The sequence below is a fragment of the Gymnoscopelus braueri genome, assembly GCF_963280865.1.
Source record: "Gymnoscopelus braueri genome assembly, chromosome: 8".
Lineage (NCBI taxonomy): Eukaryota > Metazoa > Chordata > Actinopteri > Myctophiformes > Myctophidae > Gymnoscopelus > Gymnoscopelus braueri.
This window is the reverse complement of record NC_137609.1, coordinates 35232416-35250536: the sequence shown is the minus strand read 5'-3', so window position 1 is coordinate 35250536 and position 18121 is coordinate 35232416. Positions and strand designations below refer to the sequence as shown.

The window sequence follows — 18121 nt, the reverse complement described above, 5'->3', positions numbered from 1 at the left end:
CAGGGGGCTTAATGAAGTTCTATCAACCTCATAGACACATGAAAAACAAAAAAAGTGCAAAACCATGGCACCACCTCTTTAAAGATTTAGCGTAACCAGCTCAGTGGTTAGAGTGTCCGCCATGAGTTTGGGAGGTTGTGGTTTGATTCCCCAGCGGGTCATAAACCAAAAACTATAACAATGGGACCCAATGCCTCCCTGCTTGGCTCTCAGCATCAAGGGTTGGATTGGGGGTAAAGTCCCTGTGACATACAAGTGTCATGTCCAGGGGGTATACTTGTACATCAAACTGCCTCACGCAACAGAAACAGGATAGGCTCCTGCCCCATGGCTTGGCAAGGCTACTAACTTACTTTAAAGGTTTAGCGTGAAGGTGTTGCTAGAGGGAAAGGCCACGGGGTCACCGAAATCAATAGTTCCCTCCTCTTGGGAGCATGCACGTGCACAGCAAATCTGTGTCTGTATGACTAAGGGGTGAAGAGACATGTCCATTCATTACTAAGTTGAACGTTCAAGTTTGGCCTGGTGGTGGCACTACTAGAGGAAAGGTCACAGGGTAACCAAAATCAATATGTTTCTTTCCCCTTGGGAGCATAATGGATGTGAAGAGAACATGTTATGGCAAGCTGGCCAATTACTTTTCGAGATATGTTGGTCACAGAGACCAAACAGACAGGGAAACATCAGTGGTGGAAAAAGTACTCAATTATTTTTACTTAAGTAAAATACTGCAATAGAAACAAGTAGAAGTCCAGTAATCAAAATGTACTTGACTAAAAGTACAAAAGTATTGACATCAAAATATACTTAATGTACCAAAAGTAAAAGTAGTCATTATGCAAGTTATCAGTCTAAAATGTATTAAAACATCTTTTGAAAATATCAGATCTACAATCTCTTGAGCTTGTAGATCGACTATTTTCAAATAGCCAAAGTATTATATAGGGCTGGAGTGGCATGTCTTGTAATAATAATCAAAATCTGCAAAGTAACTAGTAACTAAAGTTTTCAAATAATTATAGTGGAGTAAAAAATACAATATTTGCCTCTGAGATGTAGTGGAATAGAAGTCAAAGTATAGAAAATTGGAAATACTCCAGCAGAGTAAAAATACATAAAAATGGTACTTAAGTACAGTACTTTAGAAAATGTACTTATTTACTTTCCACCACTGGAAAACATAACCTCCTTGGTGGAGGGGGCAGTAACTGCAGCAGGACTGAGCAACATTTTACTGTATGTATACATTTGACTCTATGTATTATAATATGAGAGAACTTTGAGTGTTGATTATTGTAATATGTCATTCTGAAGTCCAATTACTGGTCCCATATTTTACACAAGTCAAATGTATAAGCCAATTACAATCATGTCTCATTTGGACGATGTGCAGATCAAGGACTACATGACATAATGACTATTCTGGGACAACTTTAATCCACCTTCGGCCAACATTCCCCTTTCCATGTTAATCCCTACACTTAATGCACAAAGCCATGAGGAAAAAGTTTGGAAGATGGTCATTTTCACAGTACAAGCTTTTTGTGAACTGGCAATTACATAGGGAAAAGGAAAATCACAATGCATGGTTGCTTTCAGTTAAAAGAATCACAATGCATGGTTGCTTGCAGTAAACTATATCACAATGCATGGTTGCTTGCAGTCATTTTAGGATTAATCAAACCACTCTACTGTAAGTACAATTGAACAAAGCATTATTAACTGATTCCTTGTGAATTGAATGTATTGGATGCAATTCATACAGTATATATGAAAGAGTGGTTAACCTACATTAAGGAGTGGACCAAGTGTAGAATCAAGAGACCTGAGAGACACAGGTCAACAAAGTATATAGGGTTTTAAATGGTTAACTCGTGTGTAGGATCAAGTCAAATGGCCAGAAAATTTGTTTAGTTCCCACAATCATTCTAGATCTCCCATGCTAAATTAGGCCATCCGTCAGTCTCTGAGAGGCATTTCTCTGAACTCCTTTTATGACCCCTCCTATAGGAAATAATGTGATTTAGTGTGGAAAGTACTATACTGCAGACATCTACAGTAGCCTATACTTTTTATGTTATAGCTCAACATAACCACACAAACCCTAGCATCCCTATTCTGCGGCAAACATTTGGCAAAAATAACATATCTACAAATTGTGAGTTTGTAGATCTGCTTCGGGGACGAGATTTGATGCAGAGGGAAAAAGGAACGGGCCAAGTATAGAGCAGTGGAGGACCCAGGGCTCTATATATATAGTGTTATACTGTTTTAGTATAGTATATATTGTTTAAATGGTTACCTTCTAAAAACACATAACTCTTAGCACTGTTTTAGTATAGTATATATTGTTTAAATGGTTACCTTCTAAAACACATAACTCTTAGCACCTCCTAAAGTATAATAGACACTGTTGTGTCATGACACAAGAACTGATTTACAAGTTATGTGGCGCGTTGTAAGCCTGTAAATCAGTTTGTCGGCAATCAACCATACATTTAGCAGCTGTATGTCAGTCGGTCCAACATTTTGGTCCTAAACAACATTTCAATAACTACTTCCTGAACAGCCATGCAATTCGTTGTGCACCATATTGGTTTTGGTGACCCCATGGCCTTTCCTCTAGCACCACCATTAGGCCAAACTTTGCACACAAGATACCTCAATCTAATGGATGAAAGCTACTGAGAACATAAACATGTTAAGTTGAAACTCTGTTTAACGGCATACTTACAAGGTATATACTATGGGGTCCATACCCTCAAGTAGACCTGAATTATCATCTCACAGCTGAAAATAATTATCTATTTGACAGGATACAGCAGGCAGCAGGGACTTTTATTGGTGGATACAAACAAGGAAGTTTCTATTCACCCATAGTGAAATTGCAATGATTACATGTAGGAGTATGTCTCACAATTATAATTATAATAACGAAAAAAAAGCATTACAAAATAAGGGTAGAACGAGCAATATTTCAGGTCAGCAAAGTAGTTGTAGATTACTTCCTTGAACAATCAGTGTTCACAATATTTAACCCCGTTGTCACAGTGCTTAGATGTGGGTATTTTACCTGACTTAACATTCCCAGTACACACTAAAATCCAGTGTTAATTGAACTCAAGAGAAGGTACAAATGGAACCAAATGGCCTGACCTGTAAAGGGTTCATTTGGTTCTCCGAGTTGAATTAACACAGAGGGTTTTACCGTGTTGCTGATTTGACACACAGCCAAAACGTAATTCAGTTAAAACTAAGACAGGGGTAAAGGAAGGGGGCAAATAATAATAATAATCACATGTCAGAAAAAAAACATATTCCATTTCATCTTCATGGAGAAAAAGAAAACGTTCACACACATGGAATGCTGTTTTATTGTCTGTTTTGGATGCTACATGTTGCTCAGCTTTGGAAGGAATCATCAGTACCAAATCTCTTGTTAGCAAAAGGATACACTTTTGAAAGCAGGGAATGACGCCTTTTACTTAAGAGCATCCAAATAATTCAAAAAAAGACACCCATAACAATGCAATATTCAATGTAAAAAAATAATAATAAAAATAAATTCTTGATATGATAGAATGACATATGGGAGTGTGGAATGTTTTTTTCTTCTTTTCTTTGTGATTATGAAATTCAAATTGTGTAATGTGGTGCAATGGCTAAAAAAGATAAACCATACAATTTCTATATGATACATTGATTTTCTTTACTTGGTTCTGGCTAGGAGAAACAGGATATTCTTTTCTACATCTTTAATGCTCATCAGCTCTGACATTTTCCACCAAGTTTAACGTGACATGACGTCGTAGAAATAAATGTGCATGGGACCGCTCCAGCAGCTTTCATGGTCTTTTCCAACCAGGGAGAGAGGAGAAAGAAAACACACAAGATAAGAATGCAGTCTCCCTTGAAACAGTCTCAATTAAAACAGATGTGTTTTATCCACTTTGACTCTACTGATGCAAGTAGATACAGTGTAGGGACCCTGTTAAGCACAATTTGTTTTAGTCATGGTTCCATAAAGGTGGAACCTTTATATGTTATAAAATATATCTCTCACACACACACACACACACACACACACACACACACACACGTTTTACAAGTGGAGTAAATTAGTTTTTTTTATATATATATATTAGTTTAAAAGTTAAAGCTCTATATTCAGATGGTAATCATTCAGTACACTGTACATCATTGATATATACAGTGTTTGTTTAGTAAAAGGGTTCGAACACCACATATTTTTCAGCTTCAATTTTATAGTGTTCCAGTTCCACTAGTGTTCTGTCTACCTACTTCTTTGTTTCATCACTTCCAGAATCACTTGTTTATCCTGTATGAGTTCCCTCTCCCGATTGTATTGAAATTGGTATCCTGACCTGAACATGTATTTTATGTTTACTAAAGAGCTGGAGAGGTGGGGAGGCTAGACCCCTGTTACTGAAAAAAGACGCATTACAATGATACAATCAGAATATAGAGCTATTTAACACTTATTTTAACAAAACATATCACTTATACCATCTTCAACATTTTACACAATTACACATCCTAATTCCCTGAGAGGAATTTGGTCTTTCCCCATTGTACAATGGAGAAGATTGGCTGTACTCTACTGGACACGACATAATCCACTACAGCTGAAGAATACTCTTAGTATTGAATACTCTAGGTATTGTTAAGAGAATACTATATTCCAAAATGTACAGGGACTGCATATACATGAATTACTTTTCCAGAATCCAGACAGAAACATTTAATAGAAGGAAATCTCAAGTTCAGACATGCGTGTTAGGCCTGCAGGCAACCCGTTTTGTTCAGAGCTAAACACACATTGTCACTTTCAGTGGCCAGATGTGCATGGGGAATTAGCAAATACAAAAAGTAAAATACAACTACAGGTAGCACAATCCTAGCCACTGTCTAAAGCTTAATTTAAATGTAATGCTATGTGATTTGAAAGCGTTTTTCAGTTATTATCTTAAAGTCACACAGTTGTCCGATGAAGAAAAAAGGCGATGCAGAGATGCACAGACAGCTGTTGTGACTATGTCCCTAAGTCCAGATAAGAGGACATCTATTCTCTAGAGTGAAAAACAAATAGGAGGTTGACCTAAAGACCAATCCTGGATAGGCACGGTATGCTGGGACAATTTGGGAATATAGCTCCTGGTCTCCAGGTTGGGGTCCATTTTTAAACAGGGAGGAAATGGAAAATCAGCTATTCAAATGGGTTTCCTTCAGCATGCTTGCACTAAATCCTATTTAAAGATTCCTAAATGAATTATTATTAATCAACTCAAACAATAAGTAAGAAATTACTCTGGAGCCTAAGCAAAAATCTGATTTGACTGCGCTGAAATGTAATTGACCCCTGTTCTGCTAGGCAGGCATCTGGCAAAAGATGATCACTGTAGCTAGTGGGGTAGGGTAGCATAATTAAACATAATGTTGTCTGGACCGACATGCACTCATGCAGTGTGTGTGTATTGAGTACCGAAGTCCTGACGTCACTCGTTCATTCCCTGGGTCACAGAAATAATTTCTCTATGGAGAATGACATTGGGTCATCTTAGAATCGTTTCATAGAAGAATTGTGGTCCAAAAATAAACCAATTGTCCCGGTGCTATTGTCAGGGAGGTGGCTCTGTATCGTTTACGATAGTCAGTCACTCATATTTGATAGTGTCTCGGGGCGGAAATTTGACTAATTTGGCGACGGTAACGTTAGCGTTTTCTTGCCGTCAGTTGATGCTTCATATCCATATGAGTCAAACCGCTGGGCTCATTTGTTTATTTTTGAAACACAATTCTTATATGACGCAATATTAAACACGTCTATGGGAATTCAGAATGGGGGGGGGGGAACCGTGACCCAGGTAGGATGTGTAAATTACATCAGACTTCGGTGCTCTATTGCTGATGCACATCTGAAGCTGCAGAACTGCAGTGGATTTCGGTAGTTTGCATTTTGTTGCTCGCCACCATGTGTGATCAAAACGTTGAGATGAAGTCTGCTCAAGACTCGTGTTGAGTGGTTTCTATGTGAGCTACAGAATATGTTTCTGGCAGAGGACCAACAAATGGGCAGTATGAGGAGATGTTCCGGCTATCCATTTTCGGACATTAATCTTTAAGTCTTCATAATTCTAACACATTAGTAGGATTTTTTTAAGTTTGATGTGAATTTGTGGGGGAGGGGGGCAGTTTGACACACTACACAGTCGGAAAATGCAAGGCTTTGAAAATAGAATAAATAGAATTTACATCTGAGGCAACAGCTATTATCACATGGCTACATCACAATGCTGTATGCCCTTTCAGACACAAAGAAATGTTTGTCTTGGCGCGAGACTGAACAATGCATTTCATTGATTTCGCAGGTCTGGAAAAAAATATTTTCAGCCAATTTAGGGATGGCAATCTAATTCAACGGCATGAATAACACTCACAGTGAAGCGTTAAAGCACACATTGTTCATGTTTAAGCCCCATTCACACTTCGTTGCGTGACGGTTTTGCACGACGAGACTAGCCGACCAACAACGCTGTTCTTGGCGTGCGACACAATCGCGCAACAGAGCAAGCAAAAACAGATCATCATCAAAAACGTGCAAACTTGCCATGCAGCTGGTTAGTAGTTACTAGCAACACATTTGTGAGAAAATTAGTAAAAAGATTTAAGAGTGCTCTACTTATGATGTATTCTTTTGTTATAAAACAGTGGTTAACATACAGGTACATACAGGTATTCTTATATTAAATATCAGTACATTAGATATTAGTACACAGAGAAACTTCTGCAAGCCACATTTGCCAACAGGTCTATCAATCATTTGTATGTTCAATTCAAACTGCAATGTCTAAATCTGAAATGTTTCTCTGCATGCTAACAAAATGGATTGCAAAACTCCCCACATTTCTCTGTGGGTTAGAAAGGTGTTACAAAATCCTCTCTTACACAATATCCTTTCATTTGCAGCAGTCTAACCGGCAGAATTATATATATTGTCGGGCTGGGTGATATTGATCAGGACAAAATACCATATCACAACATTATTTGGACTTTTGACTGTATAAAGTATGATGACATATACCGTATACTATATTGTCGCTGCCAGTTGGAAACCTTGTATGTTCACTGGATCCAATGTAGTTATTATTTAGTCACAAGCTCTTGATATTTTTCATTGGTTCAATATTTATAACACACAGATTTAACCACTTTCACTTCAAATAAATGTAAAAGTAAAAAATGTGACACGTTGTGACTCTTGTGAGCTAATAGATCAAATATATTTGCTACTTTTGTGTGTGTAGTATGACGAAGTAAGCCATTAATTTACGCAAACATATAAATATTGAAAAATGGAGATACAAGGTTTCTGCCAGACAGCAACGATATAGCAGATCGTAGTTTCCCCCCTCATTTCCCCAATCTTTTGTTCTCCGGGTATCTAGGTATGGGTACGCATGGATGTAAAGGTACTGTAGATTACAGCCAGAACTCCATAAGGACTATTAGTTTAGACATGTAGATCTTGCAAAGCAATAGATGGATCTGCATTTTTTAAAGTGCCCATGCAACCACCAGTGATTTGTGAAAGAAAAGAAAAAAGGAGGGGAAAAAAGCTTTTAGGGAAAGGATGTTTATAATAAAACAAACTTACTTCTTTCATACCTAAAAACAAAGAAGAGGAAAAAAACAGGATCAGAGTTAATCTACAGCATCTCTGCATGTCTGAAGTACACATTAGCGTCAACACAAATGCACATATTTCAATATTGTTCTACTTTATTCACATTATATTACAATCATGAATATATGACACTCTTGGAAGGAAAAATCTAATGTATCATACAATGGATTTCTTTTGTTGCTGTTGTCCCTGAAATTAGCGATTAGAGAGACAAGACTTAGAGAGGCAAGACCACAGCTTATTTTACAGTTATAAAACAAATGCAGAAGGGGGAGAGGGACAGAAATGTCTGAACACATATCAACATATCCTGATGTAGGACAGATGAATAAGTCGTACTTCGAGCTTAAAGTGAATATGACTTTACAACTGTATACAGAGACAGAGAGAGACGGAGGGAGAGCAAGTGAGAAGAGAGCGAAAGGCAGAGGCAAGGAAGAATACAAGAGAAGATAAAGAGGAAAACATTGAATGGAGACAGGGAAGATATAGGCAAAAATGCACTGTTCAACATCCCGACGTTTGACCACCCCCCCCCCCCCCCCCTTGGTAACCCTAGTGCCGTACTTTTCCAGGAATGTAGTTGCGGTCAATGCTCTCCTCCTGCAGAAACATGTGAAGACAGCGCTCATTCTGGGCCAAGGGGTGACCTGCAATTCTACAGGAAGAGACGGTACAGATCAAATTCACTCGATGCACATAATTATTAAATACCGCAGATGTCTCTTTTCTTGGACAGCGGCTGGAGGATTAGCTGGTAAGCCTCGTCTTGGGCTAGACATTTCTGGCAGCGTCTAGCTCTGTTAAATGTCTCCGTTCAAGCGGGAAATTTGTGTCTAGATGACTTTGCGGAAGACACAGTGATAGCTTTGATTCACCTGTGATCTGCAAACCACCTGAATTAGTTGAAGACCACCCAAACAAACTCTGAAACCGGCATGAAATGGTAGTATGTCAGCCTGATATTTTAGCTGTGCCAAAGAATGTGCGGAGTATACCTTCACACAAATCATATTTGATTTATAACCATTTCAGACCCACACATTTGCTAGGAAATATATTGTAGTAAGAGAGAAATGTCTATGGATTTTGAGGTATTCAAATTAGGTCTGAATGATATGAATTGTTCCATACGGTCATGTTTTTTTTGTCAAGTGAACTTTAGCCACTTAAGCCCTTTTTCAATTATAGCCGATTTACAATGTCAAAACACGCCGCAATGTGACATTTATTATATGCCTAAAATAGGGATGCCAGGTTAAATGGGGTTATGGAACACTGCCAACCTTCCATTTATTAGACATCTAGTTCTATAATAATGTCCACAGCAGCTGCCAATGTCCTGTGTATGAACTATGAAGCTGCAGCAGCCTAGTTCACCAGCACTGCAGGGTGACATTCTGATATTACTGGGTGTTGGAAGAACCACAACCAGTGTTGCCATGTTCCCTTACTATAAGCAACTTTGGGCTTCTTTTTCCTGTTAAGTTGCTTGTAAATATTGTTAGTTGCGGGTTGTGTTTTTTTTAATCTTGTTTCTTTAGTGTAGTTGCTTATTTGGGCTTGCTTCCGATCTTTTTATTTAAACCAGTGGTTCTCAAATATTCTCGTGTCATGGACCACCAAATTAATATGTATGTCTCTCCAGCCCCGCTACAGATTTGTGTTATTGATTTGATTTTTGCAAATAAATTCCACATTTTATTTCACGATTTTTTGAAAATAGCAGATCTACAAGGTCACAACACGTCGCGATCGTCTATTTTCAAATAGCAGTATACAGTAGGTTTTAAGTGCTCATGTGGCCTAGTCGCTTCTTTTGGGCTTATTTTCCTAGACCGATTGCTTATTTCTCTCTGGCAACACTGTTCACAACCTTTTTATGGATCAGGAAAGGTTGACCATCTTGACAATCTTGACAATCTTGAAAGCATCTAAATCCCCCTGACCCTCCTTGAAACCATCAGTAACGATTTGTCTTCCACAATAAAAGTGGCAAAGTTCCCCTGACACACAAACCATTAAAATAAGATATAGGATATCAAAATGTAATTGTTTGCGTGCTTAATTGAAATATACAGTATGTCTCGAGTCAATAAAGTCAATATACTGCCCAGCCCTAATTATAATACCAGTTTGACCAATTAATTATTGGGTAGCACTGACCTGTTGATGAATTGCTCTAGGCCAAATCGCCGCTCCTCGATGAAGGACTCCTCGAAGATGCCCTCATCCCCTCGGAAGGGCAGCTGTCTCTTCAGGGCCTTGCCTGGTAGAGGTGGTACTACAATCTGTGGGTGTCAGGGAGCACAATACACATTTAATAATAATAATAATTATTATTATAAACATTTAGATGTACACAATAGGGATACAAAAAAAATCCTGATCATTTAAATTCATACTGGAAAATTCATTTTATGAAGGAATGCTGCAGGGTCCTAGCTCATATCATGATCACACTGTGACAACTAGGGAAAGATGCTTGATGCACCATTTCCTTGGAATCCACTACAAAAAGATTTGAAGCTACTCAAGCTAGTTTCCCTCATTGGAATGGACACCAAAGAGTGCACATGTTTTTTAATTCTTTCTAACTTTTCTTTTTCATATGCTTCTATTCGAGTATCATTGTTTTAATCTGTTTGTTTTGATGTTTTTATGCTGCCTTCTTGGCCAGGGCCCACTTGGAAAAGAGATGGAAATCTCAATGTGGTATTATCCTGGTTAAATAAAATAAATAAAATAAAATAACTAGCGCCCGACTATATTTTGAAACAACTTCAAGTTGTCAGAAACTGTATTTATTAACCGTAAGTTACATAAATATATTTCCGGTGCCTATGTCATTTTAAATAGAAATTGGACGGACAAACGGACGGAGACAGACAGACAGACAGACAGGTTATTGTGAAAAATATACCTGTCAAAGATTATATAAAAAATAACTTTTGTTTATTTCAAAAAGTTACAGAGTATGACTTTAAGAGAATGCAGTATTTTAATAATTAAAATATGAGCAATTTAATCCTGAGATGTCACCTTTCGAAATGTGCTGCTCCATTAGTGTTGATCCAGAATCAGTCGGTGAAAACAGGTAGAATCAACCTCCTGCCCATATCACAGGCACTAGAACAGGGGGCACACCAATATTCTTTTGTCGCCCAACTTTCAGGAATTATTTAATTTGAAAATGGTTTTGCCAAGAACATCTAAGCCAGTATTGTTGTTGATAATGTCAGGTCTAGGACTAAACAGAAATGTGTATCCTATAATACATTGGAAAGATGAAAAGCCATAATTTCCCCGTGTCATTGTTTCGCAGTAAACACAACAACAACATATCACGTCACAAACAACACAAGCCACAACGCGCGCAATTAATTTACGGGTGGCGTAGGCTACTTTTCATTGCTCACCACACATCTGCCCCCTCGGAGCATAATTAATTGCGGCCAGCACAAACTCACAACATTACGGTCGACCATGTTGTTCCCTAGCGTCACCGCCGAGCACCGCCGAGCGTCACCGAAACACTGTGAGCCGGACAACATCACGGGTACACCATTTTGTTCCCTTTAGCGTGAGCACCGCCACCGACCGGCAGTCTCTTCAGACCGGCAGTATGGGTTGCCACGTTGGGAAAAGACAAGCAGCAGGTCAGTGTTGCCAGATGTGCGCCAGAAACAAGCAACCACCTTCATGAAGAAAAAAAAACCCAGCCGAAGGGGTCCGCGATGTTTCAGGGGGGTCCGCGGGGTCCCAACACTCCCAGGGGGTCCGCGGACTCCCAGGGGGTCCCCTATGTATTTTTTTTTTGTTTGAAGTTTTCTTTTTTTAACTTTTTTTTGGGAATTTTGTATCCCACGATTTTGGTACCCCAAAATAAGCGCGCCCTCGCTAGAGCCCCGTGCGCGGCTAGCGGGCTATTTGATTTGCGAGACAAACTTTGTCAGGTGTTAAAGGGAATGTTTCAGCCTGCAGTGTCCAAGCATCCAACAGCGTTTCAGTGAGTTTATGGCGTTCAGAGCGAATGCACACATGGCACTGTTAATGTGTAGTATCTATGTGGTACAATACGGCTCCGCAGCCTCCGCTGGCCCCTTTTAACTTCATAGGTCTGGTCTGAAAGCCAGAGTAGTCTTTAGATAGGCTACTTCACTTCCACCTGGCATGGTTTACGTTTCTCTTTATCTCCTAACTTCATCCAAGTCAAAGTATCCATGGCTTTTTACGCAACAGGCCACTGTCAGAGGGCACTGAGCAGACACATATCGTTGCTGTCGGGTGGAAACCTTGCATGTCCAAAAGCGGTTACTTGTCAGGAAATGGAAAAAAGAACCTGTGTTCCAATGTAACCAATGTTGTAGTTAGAATTCAGTCACAAGCTCAAGGTTCAATAACTATAAAACCCACAGACAGATTTAACCATTTTCAATTAGTCGAGCCGATTGGTCAAAACTGTTTTCGCTCGTCTATGTATCTGGCCCCAGCTTGGCACTGACCCCCAAATTGACACATATTAGCCTGCGGAGCCCCCCTTTGAAAAGATATGTCAGGGACCCCATAAGAGAAGATTTTTATAGCTACGGTATAGCAGTGATTCTCAACCATTTTCATTTCAAGGACCGACCCCCCCCAGTTTGATATTCATTAGTTTCACGGACCCCCATTTGATATAATTTTGATCTCTGGGACCCCTAATCTACAGTAGCATCATCAGCATTAATTTAACTCTAGCGTACAAATGGAACCAAATAGACCCGTTAGGGTCCATTTGGTCCTGAGTTACAGACACTACAGGATCCATTTGGTTCCTAACAATCAATCATTTGGCTGGGGACCCCCTGGAACTCCCTCAAGGAGCCCTGAGGTCCCCGCCGGACCCCACTTTGAGAACCACTGGCTTAGGGTAGGGCACCACCTGTGTGGGTGAGGGGCTGATTGTTTACATGTATGCAGTGCACCCTAATGCACACCTGCTACCATTCAGAGAATGTAGTTCCACATACTGCTATAAATGTTGCTATAGAATACTGAGAACAGACAGTATAGTACAGCAGTGACTGTTATTACTGAGGATAAACAGGCAAAGTAAGCAGGAGGAACAGCTTCACAGCAGAATACTGTACTACGTATAAAGTCACAAAGATAAGTCCAACGTGCTTCAGCCAGTTATGGGTAGAAGGGCTCGGTGCTCAGACAGCGAGACTAGTAAAAAAGAAAAATACCTGGGCACTTCAGAAGAGTCTACCCAAATAAAATACTGGAGCACTCGACTGGGTCTTTGCGTTTTATTCATTTACGGGGGTGACTGACGTTTCGACTTGCGTCTTCCTCCGACTGAGGAAGACGCAAGTCACCCCCAGGTATTTTTATTTGTATACTGTACTACGTATACTGGTCTATGGAAACATTCCGTCTGGGATTCCAAGACACTCTGAATGGGACATCTCAAGAGAGAGACATTCAATCCAGGACATTACACTTTGATCTCAACTGTTCATCATCAGAGAGAGAGAGTAGGATGTCATGGATGAAGCGTTGGTTTTTCTTTTATGTATCGATAATGACAGAGACGGTAATCTCAACACCTAGTGTACAGGGCAGTGTTGATTTTGACACAAATGTCGATTTAGTTTTAGTCACAGTCTTTTGAATACAATTCCTATTATTTTTTGTCATATTTGTGTCATCTGAAATGTTTTAGTTTTTGTCTAGTTTTAGTCGACTAAATATAAGATTATAGTAGATTAAATCTACAGTTGATTTAGACTAAAATGTATTTTGGCAGGCCTTGATGGCGTCGTAATGGCAAATTTTACACTTTTTTCCCCCCGCTATTTTCAGAGCGGTGAGAGCGCAACACCCGAGCGCAATCAAACGTAAAAAGACTTGTCTTTTAGTTCTACTGGATCTCTTCTCCACTAGTCTCTCACTAACATTTTAGTCTAGTTTTTATTTGTTGACGAAATTGTCAATATATTTAGTCTTAGTTATCATAGCTTAGTTTTTATTTAGTTTTCGTCAGTGAAAAAAGGTAGTCGACGAACATTTTTCGTCATGGTTTTAGTCGACGAAATCAACACTGGTACAGGGGAAGTGTAAAATCGGTTTTATACTGTGTGCTGTGTTCACCAGTGTCGTGCACCAGAAACAGCAGGCTATTTTCGGTGAAGCCACGCCAACATCATCTCTTATCGGCTCACGCTAACTGTCGGGTGGCACTGATCGACCCAAATAATTGCTACCTGGAAATGTGGCGTTATGCTGTGTGACTCACCTTACTGTCTCTTTCCAGCTCATTCTTTAGCCACTCAAAGTCACTGTATCTTCTTCTCACACAGGAATCCTTCAGCTTGAAAATAGGAAGGTTCGTCTATACGGAGAAGACACAAGAAACAAGACATGATGTGGCTTCTGTTGTGTCCTGAAATCTGTGCCATTGACAGAGGCCATGGTTACATAGATGTTAAGATTTGGTTGTTGCGACACATAAAAAAGGGGGAGAACACGTTTTTCATGATTACTGAGCTAAAGATGAATCTCTTTGGCAAGTGTTTTATTTATATGGTGATAGCTAGATAAAGTAGCAGGGTGATTTAGGGACAATTTGTGTCATTGTGAGAGGAGGCGGCTGTACAGTCCCAAGGAAATCGTACAGTGAGGACTGGGGAGTGGCTAGTTGTGTAGGGAGATGAAAACTGATTTTAATACCACTAAAAGAAAGTCCTTTATTATTAATCATACAACGAATAACGATAATAGCAGATCTACAAGCTTTTTTGCCGATAATGACATAGGGGTGCCACAGTCGACAGATCTACAAGCTCACAACAACGCAGTGCGATGTGCTGTGAGCTTGTACATCGGCTAGTATAAAATCACTAAGTATAAAATAGGAATAGGGATTAAGTGCTTAAATCAGACCAATCGATTTGGGCAATTGTAAGAAAATAAAAAGCTTTTTCACGTCAATTTGTTGATAGCATTTGCTGTAGCCCTAATGACATGCCCAAAATAGGCACGCCCGGTTTAAAGTGGTTAAAGGGAAATGGGGTTGGATGGGAGACATCACCAAAACATACCAGGAGTTGGAGTGAGTTGTGTCAACTCCTTCGCCTCCAGCTGCCAAATGGCTTTTTCACGCAGCCTTTTCAAAATGAATATTTGATGCCTGGCTTTAGCCACTGGTGATGCAGCTTTTTTTTGTTGTTTGCTGCACTACTGTTTGTATTTTGACTGAAATACTATGAGGAAGAGAGACCTAAATGAGGAACAGTCTATCACTATCGGGCAACCGAGGTCAATTATAATGCAGGTACTACGGTTTGAATCCTAATGAAGGCATGCGTTTAGTCAAGGTCCGAGGTTGGAACAGGGCAGCGTTTAACCCACTTTAACCCCATGTGGACGAGCGGAGACCCTCTGGGCTCTATACTAGCGTCTTTTCTGTTTTCTGATATTGTGGGGAAAGCTTTTGCTCAAAATAGCCGATCGACAAGCTCTCGCTCGTTGTGAGCTTGTCGATCTGCTATTTTCAGCGAAAGCTTTCCCCACGATACGGATGCTGGGGTTCAAGTGGTAAACCCTATATACTTGTTGACCGGGGTCCCCTAGGGGGCTATACTTGGTCACCTCCTTTTTCCCTCTATACCACAAATGTCTTTGCCGAAAATAGCCGATTTGGTTTTCATGTGGTTAACCTGAAACTATCACAATGACATATTATGTACAAAAAAACATATTGGGTTGCAAGAAACGAGGAACAGTGACCAGCATGGACTGAGTTTTGAATGTTAAGTATAATTTTCATGAAAAAACAACATCATCGTCGTCATCATTGTGGCTGAAACAAGACTTCTCTTGTATCTCTCATGAACATGGGCAAAATGAATGAATCAATGAATCTGATTAACTGCAGTGGATTCCAAAATAGTTATAACAAATGGCAATGCAGCAGTCTAGTTCTCTTTCCTATGAAGCTTCTTATACTCGGTCTGACTTGGGCTATTGGTGTGTTATAGTCCAGTTTAACACCAGGCATTGGTCGTGTTATTTAAACTGCCAATAAGCATTCTAGCCTATGGGTGTTTCATGAGAAAGAAAAAGAAACAGCACAGACATACCAAAGAAATAACGACATACCCTAGAAATAACTATAAAGCGAAGAAGGGCTTGTCATTTAACTCGTGATAACCATGCAGATCTCTGGCAAACTGTTGATCTCTGCTGGTTTTAATGGGGGTGATAACATTCATTTCCTCAACATGATCCAGCCGTTAGGTTTAGCTGTGTCAGTGGTTTTCTACCTCCCTCAGTCACTGTCATTCCCTTCTCATTGGGATGGAATTTCATTCCTGAATATTTGTTCCCTTTGGTTTGGTCTTCCTGGGAGAGAGACGTTTCCAGATTTCTCCACAAGTTATTACTACCTCTCCTCACAAACAGCAATGCTTATAGCATTACTGAACGGTTAATATCCACACATTCATGTCCATTATGAACATAATCTACACAGCCATCGATTATGAACCATGTCGACAACAGAGCACAGTGGCTCTCACATGTTAAAAATGCATTTTGAGCATTTCTATTGCACTGGAAAGCATTATTATTCTGGATCTGTAAACAAAACTCATTTAAATGGACCAGAGGTTGCAGATCTCCCATTATGTTCATGGTAGCGTGGTTGAGAGGATAATATAACGTAACTTCAACATTACCCCCAGGGGTCCTTGAGGGGGTTCCAGGGGGTCCCCAGACAAATGATTGATTGATTGTTAGGAACCAAATGGACCCTGAAGTGTCTGCAACTCTGAGAGTGTACAAATGGAACCAAATGGACCATGTACACTCTCAGAGTTAAATTAACACTGATGATAATACAGTGTAGAATGGGGGTCCCAGAGATTAACATGATATGATATGTAATGTGAAGTCATTATGGAGGTAGCCAGGGCCGCACAACAAAACCCCGGGCCTCGGGTTAGTATTTGCCGGGGTCATTGGGTTCCCTCCCGCCGGCTCAGGACAACGTTACAGCCCCGGTATGTTTTTAACTTCCATCCACATCCAGAGGAGGATGCTAACCAGGCTAACGGCTAGGGATAGCTCTGGTCCAGAGCGTTAGCGAGTTCTCTCTAACGCTCCGTTAGGAGTGGGTGCTGTTCCCATGGACTGACATTTCCACTACCGTGCGAGGTCTCCCACTTAAATAAAACAAATAAAAGGTAACTATTTCGCCACTCATCCAAACAAAGGCCGCTTTGTGTTGTTGAAAGTCTATTCTTCACGGTGGGAGACGCCTGAGGACCCTACCTTCTCTGTATAATACACATTTTGGGCAGAAAATAAAATATGTCCGCCAGACGGAAATTATTGTATTTACTCCACTGCGCCCTCTACAGAACTGGTCAATGGTAATTTAAACTGATCAAATCTGTAGAGGGCGCAGTAGAGTAAATACAATAATTTCTTTGTGGCGGACATATTTTATTTTCTTCCCAAAAAGTGTATTATACAGAGAAGGTGGGGTGCTGAGAGACATCCCACCCTGGAGAATAGTCTTTCAACGACACAAAACTGCCTTTGTTTCGGTGAGTAGCGAAATAGTTTTGTTTATTTTTTACTAAAGTTGGAGATCTCGCACGGCAGTGGAATTTTCAGTCCATGGGAAAGGCACCCGCTCCTAACGGAGCTCTGGGCCAGAGCTAGGCTAGGGCTAAACCGTGACCATGTTGCTGCTGCAGGCGTTCATTTCTCTCCGAACCAAACCTACCCTCATCCGAACTTCATAGGTGGTATACCGGGTCCGTCCGACCCCCACGGTCTGCGGATCATAAACGTCTATCTCCAGGAAATTACTCGGCGGCCCGTAAGCGTCCGTCAGGTCCTGGGGTTTGGAGTTCAGCCGGCGAGTGTCGGCCACCGTAGGTTCTGACATCTTTTTTTTTAAAGGTTGTTTTCCTTATTTATTTGGGAGCTATACCGACAACAACAACAAAAAAAAACCGTCACATTTAAGTAAATGACACCCCACAAAATGGACTTAGATCTCTTGAGAAGACATCGATGTGTTGTGGTTGTAGCTGATCGGTACAGCTGGATGAGGAGTAAAGTAGGTTGTTGTGTTGTTTCGGGGGCCCAGCCGCCCTGCCCTCCCTCTGAGACAAATGCGTTCGTTTCCCTGCTGCTGCTGCTGCTGATGATGATGATGTGTGTGGGACAGTGTGCGCGCCCTCTAGCGGACCAACGAAGTCACTGCGTGCGTGGACTCAATCCCTGCAATTCTGCCTTACAACAGTGGTTCTCAACCTGTGGGTCGGGACCCCCAGGGGGGTCCCCACATGATTTTTTTAATGTTATTTTTTTTTTACCATTGCTGCATCAAAAGTAATCAACAAACTATTGGGC

The 18121-nt window shown here is 40.4% G+C and overlaps 1 protein-coding gene across 1 annotated transcript; it reads right to left on the bottom strand.

Moving 5' to 3' along the window:
* Window positions 1–2819: 2819 nt before the first annotated feature.
* LOC308091202 (sorting nexin-12) lies at window positions 2820–17927 on the bottom strand. Its single transcript, XM_080436639.1, has 5 exons — window positions 17487–17927; window positions 13989–14084; window positions 9872–9996; window positions 8273–8363; window positions 2820–3852 (listed from the first exon to the last, which is right to left on the bottom strand). The coding sequence occupies exons 1-5, from the start codon at window positions 17649–17651 to the stop codon at window positions 3766–3768; spliced, it is 564 nt and encodes a 187-aa protein (XP_080292765.1). The 5' UTR covers window positions 17652–17927; the 3' UTR covers window positions 2820–3765.
* Between the last annotated feature and the right edge of the window lie 194 nt (window positions 17928–18121).

What these genes read in the sequence shown, in the direction of transcription:
- LOC308091202 (XM_080436639.1), bottom strand. Translation starts at nt 17,651, where the DNA reads ATGTCAGAACCTACGGTGGCCGACACTCGCCGGCTGAACTCCAAACCC. An exon ending in CCTATGAAGTTCGGATGAGG is followed by an intron (nt 14,085 to 17,486) that starts GTAGGTTTGGTT and finishes TTCTCCGTATAG; the next exon opens with ACGAACCTTCCTATTTTCAA. An exon ending in AGCTGGAAAGAGACAGTAAG is followed by an intron (nt 9,997 to 13,988) that starts GTGAGTCACACA and finishes TGACACCCACAG; the next exon opens with ATTGTAGTACCACCTCTACC.